A 16295-nucleotide genomic window follows, 5' to 3' on the forward strand; every position below is an offset into this window, starting at 1 on the left:
TGGGCAAACTTTTTGACTCGAGGGCCACAATGGGTTCTTAAACTGGACCAGAGGGCCGGAACAAAAGCATGGATGGAGTGTTTGTGTGAACTAATATAAATTCAAAGTAAACATCATTACATAAAAGGGTACGGTCTTTTTTTTTTTTAGTTTTATTCATTTCAAACGGGCTGGATCTGGCCCGCGGGCCGTAGTTTGCCCACGGCTGGTCTAGGAGATCCGTCTGCCACCAGAACTTCGATTCCCAGCATTCCTGTTGCTCCCTGTGCTCTGGGCTTCCGCTTCTGGTCCTGGGGCTGCCCTCAGAACTACAATTCCCAGCATTCCTGGTGCTCCCCACACTCTGGGTTTTCCCCAACCAAGGGAGCCATGTCCCCCGAAGCCTCTGGCTATCCTGCTCTTCTCTCCATCCAGTGATCGAGGGAGCCGTGTCCCCCCAAGCTGCCAGCTCTTCCACTCTGCTCTGTGTATGCAAATTGCCCGCCATCTTTGTTGGGTTAATTTGCATACTCACTCCTCATTGGCTGGTGGGCATGGCTTGTGAGCATAGCAGAAGGAAGGTTAATTTGCATGCTTCTCTTTTATCATATAGGATTATGAGGATCACAAAAATGTCAGGAACCACTAAGAACAATGCGTTTATCTGAGTTTATTATTAATTTGTCTACAGAAGGTGTTCAGAAATTGCCTGGGCAATTGGATTCTATCAGTAGTTTGCAGACTTTTTTTCTTTTAAGCTGTAGGAAACCTAATTCATATAATGTGTAGAGGGGATGAAAACAGAGCTATTTGGTTTGGAGTGAGGTGGTCTCCCCACTATTCCCTGGCCAGCCGTGCTCCCAGAAGTACCCCCACAGGATCCAGTTTCATAAGGCTGAGGATTATGCCTTAGAAACCACAGGACCAATGATCTTTACAAATCCTGCTAGACTCTGCTAGTCTCTGCACTTTCCACACCACTAGAAACATTCCCTCCCAGTTTACAAACCACTCTTGGCGGCCCTGGCAGAGTAGCTCAGTTGGTTAGAGCACTGGTCAGCAAACTGCGGCTTGGCAAACCGCGGCTCGCGAGCCACATGCGGCTCTTTGGCCCCTTCAGTGTGGCTCTTCCACAAAATACCGACTTCTGCGCATGGGCCACAAAGTTTCAATCGCACTGTACGTGCATGCCCGCACGTGGTATTTTGTGGAAGAGCCACACTGAAGGAGCCAAAGAGCCGCATGTGGCTCACGAGCCGCGGTTTGCCGACCACGGGGTTAGAGCATCATCCAGATATGCCAAGGTTGTGGGTTTGGTCAGGGCACTTACAAGAAACAACCAATGAATGCATAAATAAATGGAACAACAAATCAATGTTTCTCTCTCTCTCAAATCAATCAATAAATAATTTAAACCACTCTTGGCAAAATGGACCCTTTTCACATTCTATAATGAATACATACTTTCCAAACTACTTAATGCATATGATATAGATATCCTATATAATAAAAAGCTAATATGCAAATCAACTGAACAGCGAAATGACCGGTTGCTATGATGCACACTGACCACCAGGGGGCAGATGCTCAATGCAGGAGTTGCCCCCTGGTGGTCAGTGTGCTCCCATAGGGGGAGCGCCGCTCAGCTAGAAACCCTGAGCCGGGCTCACAGCTGGCGAGTGCAACAGCGGTGGCGGGAGCCTTTCCTAGCAGGCCTAAGCCATCAGACATCCCCCGAGGGCTCCCAGACTGCGAGAGGGTGCAGGCTGGGCTGAGGGTGACCCCCCACCCAGTGCACGAATTTCATGCACCAGGCCTCTAGTGTCATATAAAGAGACAAACTAGGAAATGCTATCTTTTTTTTTTCTTTTTCTTTTTTTTGCTTCTAAGCAATTTCCTAGGAGGGTAATCATATTTCATTACAAGGTGGATATATTCAAAAATTCCAATAAAAATATACAAATATTTTCCTTGAAAGTTTCATTATGTATAGATATTTTTTGTAGTTCATGGGTGTAAGCTTCAGGGTCCATGCACACAGAGAAACCCTGTGGAAAATGAAGCACTGGTCTAGGTTTGGCCATCACAGGAGCTTAAATTAGAAACTGCAATAAACCTGGGGAGTGAAGGAGAAAACAATAAAAATGCCAAATTGCTTAAGACTTTAAGTCTGACCCTAGATTTAGTAGAAAAGGGAGGGTTTGCGTTCATTATGCCACATATTAATTTTTCTAGGGATTGAAAATGCCTCAAAACGAGGGTTTAAAAGGCTTACCTTTTAAAAGGTATAATGCAAGCCTTCTCTAGTTTGAGAAATAAAATTCAGATTATGACTTCTGGAGGCCACAAGGTGAAAAAAAAAGGATAAAATGTGTGCACATAAAAATATAGTAAGGATAGAAGGTGAAAGTGGCATGCATGACGTATTGTCACAGTAAGATGGGCAAAAAAATTCAGAGAACTAATATTTCAGCTTCTTGTATAAGAAAGAGTAAGGGAATAAAGAGAAAAGAATCGTCCTTAATGGAAGAAATCAAGTTTTACTATATCTTGGGGAGGAAATTGACAAGAAAGAGTAAAACAGGTTATAGTAGACTAGAGAAACCTGAACCAATAAAACTTTATTTCAATCAAATGCGGACAGGACTCATTACCTTCTTTATTATGTGCATCTCCTGCCCATAAGCCTTCAAAGGTTCCTTGGTGTTGATAGTGCAAAGTCCTGATACCTTATTCTGGAATTTGAGGCTTCATGATTCCTTCTAGGAAAACTGGTCCTTAACCCTTTCCCAACTCTCAACTTCCATCAGGGCAGCTTACTCCTCGCTGGTGCAGGAGGTAAAAATATTCCAAGGGGGTGGATTCCAACGTTTCCGGTAGGACTCATTATTAACAGTACTAGAGGCCCAGTGTACGAAATTTGTGCAGGGGTAGGGTCCCTAGCAGCTGCTGGCTGCCGGCCAGGGCCTCCCTTTGTTCCACACCATGCCCTGGTGGTCAGCGCATGTCATAGCGAGCGATCAAACTCCTGGTCAGTCAAACTCCCAAGGGGACACTTTGCACATTAGGCTTTTATATATATAGATAACAGCTGATAGCTCTGGGTATGCAGATCTGATGGGGGGCAGAGAAGTGGGGTATTGTAAAATGAGGGACAGGGATCTGGGAGAAGAAATTTCAGCCACTAAGCTGGACACCATGGAGGAAGAGGCCTTTTGAGAAACTCCGCAGGGGAGGCTGGCAGAAAGAACCCCCACAGAGGAGCAAAGCTACCCTGGCCTTTGCCATTGCCAGCTGTGGAGAGTGAGGGACAAAGCCCCTTCCTCTGTACCATTAACAAAATGCCTCCGCAAAGTCTACGTGACTTTTACAGGAGTGGAGTGTGTGGGATACGTCTAAATTCATGCCGAGTTCCACATCCACTCTGGTGCAGGCAGGTACAGAGAGAGCGCCAGGAGCTGGCGGGCAAGCTCCCAGCTGGTGTGGGCACTGCATTCATTCACTTACTATGTTCTCTTCTTTGCTTCTCCACCTTTCCAATCCCACCCATCCTTCCACATCCGGCTCCTGCCACACCTGTGCAGGGAGTGTGGCCTTCCTCTATATCCTTAGAGACCTTCTTGTCTACAGTATTCATGTGACACCGGGCTATGAAAAAAGTGACCATACTTCTCTCATCCTCCCTACCCTGTATTTTATCTTTTTTAAATGTCTTTAGGTCAATGTCTGTGTCTCCTAAATTTTTTTTCTACCCCAACAATGAAACTTAACATCCTCTAAATGGGTGAATAAATAAACTAATTTAGGGATGAATATCTGGCGATACCACAAAATGGTCCTAGGATTATAGTTTCAAGAAAAGGAAACCTTAATGCATATGCAGTTTCCTGATTATAGAAAAGAACGAAGAAGTCACTTGACATCTTAAGTCAAACAAACAAAACCTAGTTAGACTGGATATAGCAAGGCCTTAGATGTTTACATAGAACTTAAAAGACTAGAAAATGGAAATTTAAATTTAGACCAAGAATATATTTAACAACTGTCTGGTTCAAAACAAATCAGACAGGATAGTAATAAATAAAAGCGCACAAGCCAACTGGCCATTAACCTCAGCACCCACAAACTACCTTCCAATCGAACTGACAGCGGACAGCATGACCAAATCAAACAGTCCATAATCACCTTTATGATAAATCAATCTCTTTGATTTTGCCATCATTCAAAGTTAAAGGTTAAAAGTTCCTAGAAAGCTTTTTCTTTTTTAAGCATGAAAGCAAAATAAGTTCATTGCTCTAAAAGGGTAATAATGTAAGTAAACAGAAAGGGGAAAAAAACAAAAACCTCAATCTAATCACCCAGATAAAACAAAATTCTGGTGTACTTTGTTCTGCCTTTTCCCTTAAGGCATACTTTATATGGATCTGGGATAACACACAGACAGCTGTGGGAGGATTCTGTGGGGCCATGTTCATGTGGTTCTCAGCTGTTGCTATTCATACAAAACTAGAGGCCCGGTGCACAAAATTCGTGCATGGGGGAGGGGGTGTGTCCCTCAGCCCAGCCTGCACCCTCTCCAATCTGGGACCCCTTGAAGGATGTCCGACTGCATCCCTCTCACAATCCAGGACTGCTGCCTCCCAACTGCTTGCCTGCCTGCCTGCCTGAAAAATGCTTCTGCCGCCTGCCAGCATCACTCCCTAACCACTCCCCTGCCAGCCTGAGCAGTGCCTAACTGCTCCGCTGCTGGCCCAATTGCCCCTAACTGCCCACCCCTGCCAGCCTGGTCACCCCTAACTGCCCTCCCTTGCAGGCCTGGTCCCTTCCAACTGCCCTCCCCTGCTGGCCTGATTGCCCACAACTGCTCTCCCCTGCTGACCATCTTGTGGCAGCCATCTTTGACCACATGGGGGTGGCCATCTTGTGTGTTGAAGTGATGGTCAATTTGCATATTACCTCTTTATTATATAGGATGCTCTACAATGTATCCCACAATAAAGTCAAGTCATCTGAGATCATACATGGTCTTTGTCCTTCATGGAACTTCCAAGACATGTCTGATGTTAGACCCCTGGCCTACTACACTGAAGAAATTTTAAGAAACTGGCATACGAAATTCACTAATTTATTTATCGAACCATTTTGTGGACTCCACTCATCAGTCTGTCCATCATGAGACATCACAGGAGAAATCTCCCACGTCATGGAAAACAATGTTCCTCTAGAGAAGAGTTTCTATTGTGTGGACCGCTACACTTGGTTGTGATTCCCTATTTGCTCTGTGCATTGGGTAGCTCAGAACCAAATCAGACATCAACATCTACCAACTACACAGAACCTGCCTTTTGCATTCTGACCACTCCTGACTTCAACTCATTAAGTTTCTAAGGGAATGAACACCGGCCTCAACTCTGCCATGATGACTAATAATGACTCACGGCACTATTAAAAGCAAGGGAACGGGTGGCTGACTGGTTGAGAGGGTAAGCTTGGAGGTCAGACCACTGGTCTGCGAGCTACTAGCCAGCTGGGCCACCCTGGGCAAATTACTCAACCTCTCTAAGCTTCGGGGGGTTTTAAACTTATAAAATAGGGTAATTCCCATATCATACAGTTGCCTCAAATTTAACAATCCATGAATAGTGCTCATCACAGTGGTAGGCATTAGCAATTGGAGGTATAATATCCTATTTAATAAAAGCCTAACATGCTAAGTGTCTGGTCGTCCAGTCTGCCATTCAACAAATCAAAGCATAATATGCTAAAGATATGCTAAGGCCGCTCAACCGCTCGCTATGACATGCACTGACCACCAGGGGGCAGACAGTCAAGTGGTCAACCAGTTGCTATGACATGCATGGACCACCAGGGGGCAGACGCTCCGATCAGTAGATTAGCTTGATGCTGGGGTCTGGCTGATCAGGACTGAGCGAGATGGGCCAGGCATGCCCTGGAGCCCTCCCGCAGCCCCTCCCTGGCTGGCCAATCTCATCGTGCCCAGCCCCCATCGTGCACCAGTGGGGTCCCTCGGCCTGGCCTGCGCCCTCTCACAATCCAGGACCCCTCAGGGGATGTTGGAGAGCCGGTTTTAGCCCTATCCAGCAGGCCAGGCTGAGGGACCCCACTGGTGCACGAATTCGTGCACTGGACCTCTACTCTATAATAATAATAAACATATGTAAAAGTACTTGTAAACAAATAAAGAACCATCAAATGTCGGGATTAAGATATTTTATTATTTCTCTCTGGAGCCCAGTTTCCTCATTTTAACAATGACAGATATTTAGGTTTCTTCCAGTTGCAAACTTTTTTTTATCCTCTGTACTTAGAGAACAAGGGTTGTAATGAAATAAAATACTATAAAAGAGGCAGCAATAGTGAATACGGGATCCAACCCCAACAGCAATCTGCAGCTTCCTTAAACAAGTGCCTTGATTTTTCTCCCCCACTAATTTAATCCCTAGCTCCTGGTACTTAAACAGCTTTTGCTGACACTTGCTTGCTTGGATGTTAAAAGCATTAAAAATGGTATTAGCACCTTTTTGCTCCCCATTCTGGCTGCCCCAGATTCTTCCAGAGTAGTCACTGGAAAGCGAAGACTCAGGACCACATACATCCAAGAGAAAGAGTGAAACAGCCATCCCAGCAGGAAATCACTGCTGAACTCTGATCACTGACATGCACTGACCACCAGGGGGCAGACAGTCAAGTGGTCAACCAGTTGCTAGAGGGCAAGCTTGGAGGTCAGACCACTGGTCTGCGAGCTACTAGCCAGCTGGGCCACCCTGCTGGTGACTACTCTGGAAGAATCTGAGGGCAGATTCTACTTGAGACATTCTACTCATTTCTAATAGCTTTAACTTAACTTTCCACTCTTGATTTTCACAAGGAACCTCTACAGAAACGACCGACTGATAGAGAGACCAGAAGCTCTTGGGAAGCTGGATCTGGGCACCCAGGTTTAGGTTGTGTGTGAAGTGTGTGCATCGTCAGGTCTCTGCCGGCTCAGGGTCAGTCCAGGATGTGGGTCTGGACCTCACCCAGGAAGGCTGGGCAGCAACTGGGCACTACACAGAGAATCCTGGAGGTGGCAGGTGCAGACGCGGCCCAACCCTGTTTGGATGTAAGAAAAGCTGTTGCTGGCGGGAGAATCCCCATGTCACAGCTACCCAGACAACTCTGGAAAGTTGATTACCTGAAAAAATTGCTCCCAGAAAGCCAAGGCCAACTTTTCAGTTCTTCTTCAAGATCAAAATATTGAGAGAAATGATATATTTGGGAAAAAAATAAAACATTAAATTTGTGCATAAACACTCTTTCTGCAAGAAAAAGAACATAAATATGACTTACGTCATTGAGAGGGAGAAAAGAGGGAGCTGGGGGCCTGAAATTGATAGAAAGAAATGTTCGCAGTGATCAGAGTTCAGCAGTGATTTCCTGCTGGGATGGCTGTTTCACTCTTTCTCTTGGATGTATGTGGTCCTGAGTCTCCGCTTTCCAGTGAACGTGAATTGAAGCTAGTTAGAGAGTTAGCACCCCCATGCAAGTCTATTCCCTTACATCATGAAGAAAGTGGTGCTTTGAGAAAGGTAACGGGACATTGATATCAAGACCAGAAGAGGAAGGGGGAAGACTGGCAGCTTGTAGACTAAGGAGAGTCCTTCATGGTAATTTCGGAGCAAGTTATCATGCATCTACATTTTAGTCTCATCTCTCTAACCCGATCTTCCTGAGTTTCTCAGATGACTAATTTACATTGTAACCTTTTGAAATATAGTTTAAAATTATTAAGAAAAGAAGCTGTGAAGGGAAGCATCCTAATGCTTTGATTGAGAAGTGGGTGCGAGAGCAGATGTAATATCCTGGATATGAAATGCAAGGGAATGCACGCGGGAGCAGGGGCGGGGACGGGAGCGTACATCATCCAAGTCAGAAAGCCTTCAGAGGGAAGACTGCTTTCAGTATAAAAAAAAAAATCCCAGCTCTGAAGCAATCCTTAGGCCATAATGAATTTGAGAAAATATTCCATAATAAAGCAGCCTTCAATATATCTGAGAGAACCCAGGCATGGGACAGACCACATGAATATCAGAATTCATAGCAAAAGGAAGCTCTATCCCTGCAACAAATGTGAGAAGTATTTCTACAAGAAGTAAAAATTCAATAATTAGAGAACTCATAAAGGAGAGAATATTTTGTAAATTTCACGACCATATCTTCAGCCACAAGCCAAATCTCTCAAACATAGAAAGAAAGAAAGAAAGAAAGAAAGAAAGAAAGAAAGAAAGAAAGCAAGCAAGCAAGCAAGCAAACATGGGGGGAATGAGGGGGAAGACTAAAGATGGATACTTGGAGCATCCTTTTCCCACAAATCAGTCCTCACTTTACATCAGGGAAGAAGGTGGGAAAACCTTCTGCCAGAATTGACTCTTCATTGTATATAAAATTACTCACACAGGAGAGACCCATATGAATGTTAACACATGTGAAAACCCCTTTTTATGAAGTCATATCTTACTAAACATGAGTTCATACATATTGAAGAGTGGGAAGGACTTGTGATACTGAATATGGGAAAAGTTCTGCTAGAAGTCAACCTTTACTCTACGTCAGAACTCACGACACCTTAGAGAACATGGGAAATCTTTCTTCCAGAATAACACCTCTCTATACATCAAGGAAGTGGTGAAGGAAAGAATTCAGACTCAGAGATTATCCATAAGAAAGAAAATCTGTGAGAACATGGATGTGAAAGGGCCTTCAGAAACAGTCAAACCTGCTGCATCAGAAAAGCCACAAATGGAGAAAGGCTATATACATACAATGAGTGCATACAATGAGTGCAGGAGACTTTCATCCAGACAGACAGAATCGCTCACTGGCTATCAGGGGATTCCTAAAGAAGAAAAACCTTAGCAATGCAAAAAAAAAAAAAAAAAAAAGTGGGAAATGACCAGATGACAGAATACTGACATAGAAACCCAAGGAAAAAACTGTAGGGAAACCTTCACCAAGAAGTTATTGGCGCAATTGGTTGAGCATCATCCTGTGCACTCAAAGGTTGCCAATTTGATTCCTGGTCATGGCACATGCCCAGTTTGTGGGCTTGATCCCCTACGGTAGGGAGTGTGCAGGGGGCAGCCGGTCAATGATTCTCTCTCATCATTGATATTTCTATCTCTCTCTCGCTCTCCTTCTCTCTTCCTCTCTGAAATCAATTTTTTAAAATTTTTTAAAGGCAAAGATAAAAATAATAAAGTGACAATGGAATACAGATGAGAAATATGATAAAAATATAGTATCAATATAAATTTATGATGACGTTAAGTGTAGTTATGGACAGTGCAGCAAGAGAGGGTAGAAAGTGCAAATGAGAAGGCAAATGGGGTAAAATGTTAACATTAAGTGAATCTGGATAAAGGGCATATAGCTATTCTCTGTGCTACTTTACATTACAGTAGGTCCTCGGGTTACGTCGGAGACCCGCTCCTACGGCAGTGGCGCGACGTAACGTGATTTTCGCCATAAGTCGGAACCCACCTACATAAGCACCTATGTCACTCACATGGAGCACACACACAGCAGTAATGAAGTGAAACAGTAAAAAAAACTTAAAAGACAGATAATTCCTGACCTTTACTTGTGGTAAACAAATAATAAAAAACATAAAGCACATATGTACATACGTCGAAATGACGGAACTTTTTTTTTATATAAATACTGTACATGGGAGATGGCGACGTAACCACGAAACAACACACATCGAGTCCGACGTAACCAGAGGACTGCCTGTATTTCCTTAAAAAAAGTAATTTTTAAAAAGCCAATCCAGCATGCACTGGTCCCTATCTCCTCAAACAATAAGTATTCGACTCCCTTTCTCTCTCATCTTCCTTTTCCCTCTTCTCTAGATCATTCTGCTAAGCTTAGAAACATCTTCATGTTCTAAAAAAAAAAAAAAAAAGGGAAATATAGCTTTTGACCCACAGCCACGCTGGACCCACTGACAGACTTAGCTACTCACACTCTCACCCTCGCGCACTTTCTCACTTCCCAGCCGGGCCTCTGCCATCACCACACTTAAACTGCTCTCACTAGTCACCAACCGCCCAGGCTGCCAACACCGAGGGATCCTCTTCGGTCCTGATGCTCCTTGACTCGCCCACTGCATCTGATAGGGTTGGCCACACCCTCTTCCTTGAAATACCCACTTCTCTTGGCTTTGGAGCAAACACTCTTGATTTCCCCCTGCCCCTCCGCCCCTCCAGCCTCTTCCATTTCCTCATCCTCTGCCTGACTTGTGATGCTTCTAGCTCCTAAGGGTCTCAGGCCCCTGTGTCTCCCGAGGTGGTCTCATCCATTCCCATGGCTGCCAAACCTTCTCCGTGCTGATGACTCCCAAATTTATTTGTTCAGCCCACAGCTTTGCTCTGAATTCCATATTCACACAGCCCAACTGTCTTGACCTCATGGCTTGCATCTTCTCAAAATTGAACTCTTGGTCTCCCCAAACCCTAAATCTTCTCCCCCACTCTTCAGTAAGTGCCGCTGGAGCCGCCCACATCACAAAACCCAGGTCATCCATTGGATGCTGAAATGATGAGCCACATTTTTTTCTTTACGCTTTTCAATGGTTTAAAAGTTTCCTACGATAAACATATTCTTATGAACACGTGAATTAATCACAATCGAACAAAACAAAGATGTGCTTAAACACAATGCTTTATAATCTCCATATCTGCTCTTAGTTTTAGTTTCATGAATGTCTAAGAGTACTAAAAAAATCATTATTAACTTTATTAATTACCGGAAGTGTTTGGATTTACTGAAGACATCACAGCATCGGCTTCTATCTAGAAAAGAAGAAAGAATAATAGGGCACATCATTTCATTGAATGTTTTCACAGTGCAAGTTCCTCATGCCTAGGGTGGCGGGACAGTAACTTTTCCATTTTACACAAATACAGAAATTGTTACAATGGTTTTATTTTTAATTTTCCCCCTAATTGTAAAAGTAACATATTGAAAATTTAAAAATATAAAAAATTATGAAGAAAAATTTTTTAAAATTCAGCCATCCAATGAAAACCATTGACATTTTGGTCTAACCTTTTTGTCTATGCATTTTAAACATATTTGAGAACACACTGTATATGAAGTTTAGGGACCTGCTTTCACTAAATATTAAAATACAGTATAGCTCGGCCAGAGTGGCTCAAGATTGAACATCGACCTATGAACCAGGAGGTCACGGTTCAATTCCCAGTCGGGGCACATGCCCAGCTTGCAGACTCGATCCCCAATAGGGAGTTTGAAGGAGGCAGCCTATTGATGATTCTTTCTCATCATTGATGTTTCTATATCTCTCTCTCTCTCTCCCTTCCTCTCTGAAATCTCTCTCTTAAAAAAAAAAATCAATGGAAAAAATAGTCTCCAGTGAGGATTAACAACATCAACAACAAAATCCAAAACCTCAATCAAGTATGAAAATAAAAGCTAATGTCTGTTAAATGTCATGGAGTGCACATACATAAGTTACCACATCACTATCATTAAGTTCCCCACTGAGGTTCTAAAATTAAAACCAACTAAGTAGACAGGGTGATAAAGGCAGGAGACCTGATTTCTTTCCAGCTGAACCAGGTTAAATACAATGCTTCAAAGGCTGAGTCTGCTTAGCTGGCCTTCGTTAAAATTCCAGCTGAAATGCCTGCAGGTAAACAGGAGAGCTGCAGTTTCTGGGAGCCAGCCCTCCTTCTCTGAGCTCTGTAACTAACATCCCCTGGTAGCTGAACCACTATGAACCCATCTGGGCTATTCAGGGGACCAATTTGTGTCAACACACCATGTTTACTGTGAAGTTGTGATGCATTTAAGCATAACGAAGGATGGAGAAGTGGACATCACATGGTCCCTGGCCTCACTGAGCTTGCAATCTGACAGGTAGTGCCACTCATGAGCAACAGTGGGTCAGAGATTGCTAAGCTGTTTGGTCTCACAAGGCTATGACGGAGAGCACTTCAGGCAGAGTCCTGAGTGTCCCTCTGCTTGATGACTGCAGTGAAATGTGTTAATCCTGGACAAGGTCTTGTCTCTGATTAATTCCAGTTCAGCAGCCTAACAAGAATGCATTTCTAGAATGTGTGTAATAGGTAAGGGGAGCAGCACAAAGATGGGGGTGGGAACCCAGCTGATGTGACTCAATGGTTGAGGTCATGGCTCAATTCCCAGCCAAGGCACATGCCGGGGTTGCAGGCTTGATCCCCAGTGGGAGGCAACAGATAGAAGTTTCTCCTTCTCTCATGAGCTCGCTCTCTCTCTCTCTCTCTCTCTCTCTCTCTCTCTCTCGTCTCCCTTCTTCTCTGAAATCAATAAAAAAAATATATTTTAAATTTAAAAAAAAAGATTGGGGTGGGGGAGGATAGGAAACTTGCCCTGCTAGAGTAGGAGATTCATTGAAATTCAGCTCAACCCTTATTATTTGTGAATTAATGCAACCTTTCCTGGAGACTAATATCCAACAGAATTTCAAATGCACCTAGGAATTGTACTTCTGGGAATTTATCCCACAGATGTGCATCCACAAGCACAGATATAGATATAAAAGGATGCTCAGAGCAGCAATGTTTGCAGGAACGGAAAACAAGGGAAAGAATCTAAATGACCAAACACAGGCAACTGGCTAATGAAAATACTATGCAACTTTTTTAAAAAATGTGGTGATGGTGTGTGCTTTTATGTTCAACTATTGATAAGACAAGAAAGTTATGTTTTCAAAGAATGCTATGCATGTATATGTTGGTCCTGCATAGAAAATCTTGGAATGATACACAAGAAACTTAATAATGGTAACCCCTAAGAGTGGGACCCTCTAGTAGGGAGTGTTAATGTAAACACACACACACACACACACACAAAACATTCAAACCTGCAAACAATTTTTGTGAGTTTATTTGAGCCAAACTGTTGACAACTGCTGTGAAGCAGAATATCCACGTATTGGGATAATGCTCTGGAGAATGACAGTTATTAACCTTTATATTACAATCAAAGGATGAGGGGAAACCTCTGGGATTGGATAACAAGTAAAATTACAGGCACTTACTTCTTTTACTTAGGTGGGTGTAGGATGGTTAACAGTCAACAATGAACTCAATAACAATGAAGGGATTTGTGGTCTGTGTCCAGGAGCCCGCATGCCTTTGGTTGTGGCCCGAGGGGTCCGGAAAAAGGGAAGTTACAAGTTACCCTGACATTTCACAGGTATGTTATTTTAGATGCAAAAAGAAATAGGCTCAGTCAAGGTAAAGACTGACCTTTGTCAGGCTTAGGAAGTGAGTACCTACTATAAACTGCTTTTACTTGAAGTTTTAATTTCAGACCATCCTTTGTGGTTATGTTAGGATCAGTGGTCGGCAAACTGAGGCTCCGCAAACCGCGGCTCGCGAGTCACATGCGGCTCTTTGGCCCCTTCAGTGTGGCTCTTCCACAAAATACCGACTTCTGCACATGAGCCACGAAGTTTCAATCGCACTGTACGTGCGCACCCACACGTGGTATTTTGTGGAAGAGCCACACTGAAGGGGCCAAAGAGCCGCATGTGGCACGAGAGCCGTGGTTTGCCGACCACGGCGTTAGGTCTTTGAGTTTGCAAGACCAGGCCTTCCCTGAGCTTGTCAGGTTAGCGTGTGGTCTCTTCCTCCTCCACAGGAGGGAGGGGATTTTACATTCATCTTTACATTGTTCTGCACTGTTTGAATTTTTTAGTTGTTCATGTATTTTTAAAAAAAAAAAACAACTGATTTCCAAGGGGGAGAGTGAGAGAGAAAAACATTAATGATGAGATAGAATCATTGATCGGCTGCCTCCTGCACGCTCGCTCCACAGTGGAAATTGAGCCTGCAAGCCAGGCATGTGCCCTGACCGGGAATCCAACCGTGACCCCCTGGTTCATAGGTCAAAGCTTAACCACTGAACCATGCCGGCTGGGGCCATGTATTACTTTTATAATTTAAACAAACAAAAATATTTTTTAAATTTCAAAACCAACCTGCATGTCACTTCGTCTGTGAATTCCTATTACCAACACCACCCCTCCCAGCCTTCCCTCTTCACACCTTTCCAGCAGCTCATATTTATTATAATAATTAGCAGTCTGGTGGTGAGATAGTTTCCTAATTCATCCCTGAATTGGGTTCTGAAGAAAAAAGTAAAATTCAGCACTGGGCACATCTCTGAAACTGCTTATAAGGCAGCAATTAATTTTATAAACATCGTAGGCAAGCCCTCTGCACTTAACCATTAGGATCCATTCACCAGTAGGATCGTTCTATTGTCAGCCCCATCCCCAAATAAAGAAAGCTGTACCTTGGAGGGCTTGTACCCAAACAGCATTACAACCGCAACTTTGAAGTCCTCTCTGCTTAGATAGCCTTTGTTATCTTCATCACATGCTTTGAATACCTAAAGAACATTAAATATCTTTAGTTCAGACCGAAACCGTTTGTTCTATTATTTTTATTACCAGCTTATATTACATTTGAACCTCCAAAATCTAAAACTCGGCCCACCAGTAGGCTCGGAAATGGAGTTTCATTATCCTACTTTTAATTCTCCAGAAATCTTAATGATTGGGCTAAAATATGCCCCTCCAGAGTTCCAACGACTTAATCGCTAAACTGACACAAGTTAATTCCTTTAGACTCCTAGGATAATTTCAACCCAGCATTCGGTCCTAGAATCAGGAAGGTGAGTCAAAGGGGCTTGCTTTGAAAGGCGGGAGGAGAGATGCAGATGACTTAATGGACTGTGTAGCGGAGACGAAAAAGGACGGACAAGCAGCCAGAACCCAGGACTGGAGGCCGAGCCGTGCAGCCTTACGCTCAGTCATTAACAATGTCCCTTTGCACCGCGGCTCGGTCAGACCCAAGTGGGAGTTCCGAATCAAGTTAAAATCCGAGACACCTACTTCCACCCATTTCTTGTGTTCCGACGGGCTGGCTTCCCACGTGCGTGGCCGGGCCCCGGCGTCGGAGAAAAACATCGCGACCGTCAAAGCAGCGACCTCAGAAGTCAGACCCCGACGAGCTGCAGACCACCCGCCGCGCACACTGCGGATCTGGAAGCTGAAAGTGGCCGGGCACCTCCAATGTCTTCTCCCATTGGACGGCCCGTCCCGCAGTTCTATTGGCCAAACGCTTTGTTTATAACGTTTCCCCGGAGCAGCCTATGGCGGAGAGGCTCCCAGGCCCGCCCCCAGCGCTAGGCCCCGCCCAGTCTGGCCCCTTAACTCCGCGCGCGCCGCTGGGGAGCTCGCTCACCCTGGTGCTGCTTCAATGATTATTCTCATTCTCGGCCCCCACACCTCGCAATAAATTACTGTTGGTAATTTTGATCTACAGCGTTGTGCTATCACGAGACACAAAAAGAGTGTGAACAAAGCATAATAGGAACGGAACCAAAAGAACCAAGTCCAGGATTCGCGTGCACATCAGCAAGTCACTGGGGTCGAGCCCGCCTGGGTCAGTGGTGTCCTCTCGGTAGCCCCAGCACCCAGCACGATGCCTGGCGCAAAGCAGACGAACCGAGTGAACCCTGAGCACATTTACGCAAGTCACTTCATTCAATCCCGAGGCGGAGGAACTTGATATGAAAGAAACCGCGAGAATAAGTAGCATAAACAGCACTGAGCCCAAATTCCAGAGCAAACATCCTTATTAAAGACAAGGAATATGGAGAGGGTTGCGTTTTGCAAAGGCGTTTATCTTAGATCCTTTTCTTCTGGCAAATCAGAAAGATTAAAAACCACACACACACGCACACACACACCGGCACACAAGCACGGATTCGAGTCCGAGTTTCAACTAAGAAACAGTCATTCGAGTCCCAGTCCGAGGGGAGCTCATTTAACTTTTTCTTTCACAACAGGTTTTACAATGTGCGCCCCAGGCAAGCCCGCTTCTCCCGGGGGACAGGTCTCAGCCCTCAGCTGCCTCGAACCTCAGCTGGTCCTCTCTCTGCCTTTAAACATCCATCCACCACCACCAGCAGCAGCCTCCAGCCCTGGGAGCCTGAGATTGTCCGTGAGAATCCTTGTAAATAGGATGCGTTTTGCTAATTAAGATAGAGGGAGGTAACAATTCTTTTTCTCCCTCCGATTTTTTGTTTTTGTTTTTGTTTGAGAGGAGTGGCCAGGAGGTGAGCGAAGACCTAGAGGCAGCCAGGTCTCCCTCGCCTCCTCCTGGGAGAGCTCCAGGCAGCCCCTGTGGACACGGCGGGCTTTAGGACCCAGCGGCGGGCGTCCCGGAAGTGGAAGG

At 44.6% G+C, this 16295-nt stretch overlaps 1 protein-coding gene across 4 annotated transcripts in view; it reads right to left on the bottom strand.

Annotated features, from left to right (window-relative positions):
* The window catches only part of EFCAB11 (EF-hand calcium binding domain 11), a 154082-nt gene extending 138940 nt beyond the window's left edge, over positions 1 to 15142 (bottom strand). For all 4 annotated transcript variants that reach the window (XM_014543673.1, XM_005871183.2, XM_005871184.2 and 1 more), the window contains exons 1-3: positions 14948 to 15142; positions 14347 to 14442; positions 10787 to 10832 (exon numbers count right to left, since the gene is read on the bottom strand). In XM_014543673.1, the coding sequence (XP_014399159.1) occupies positions 10787 to 10832; positions 14347 to 14442; positions 14948 to 15022 (217 nt within the window). In that variant the 5' untranslated portion in view covers positions 15023 to 15142. The remainder of the gene's footprint in view (positions 1 to 10786; positions 10833 to 14346; positions 14443 to 14947) is intronic.
* Between the last annotated feature and the right edge of the window lie 1153 nt (positions 15143 to 16295).

This window comes from Myotis brandtii, unplaced genomic scaffold (genome assembly GCF_000412655.1).
Source record: "Myotis brandtii unplaced genomic scaffold, ASM41265v1 scaffold332, whole genome shotgun sequence".
Taxonomy (NCBI): Eukaryota; Metazoa; Chordata; class Mammalia; order Chiroptera; family Vespertilionidae; genus Myotis; species Myotis brandtii.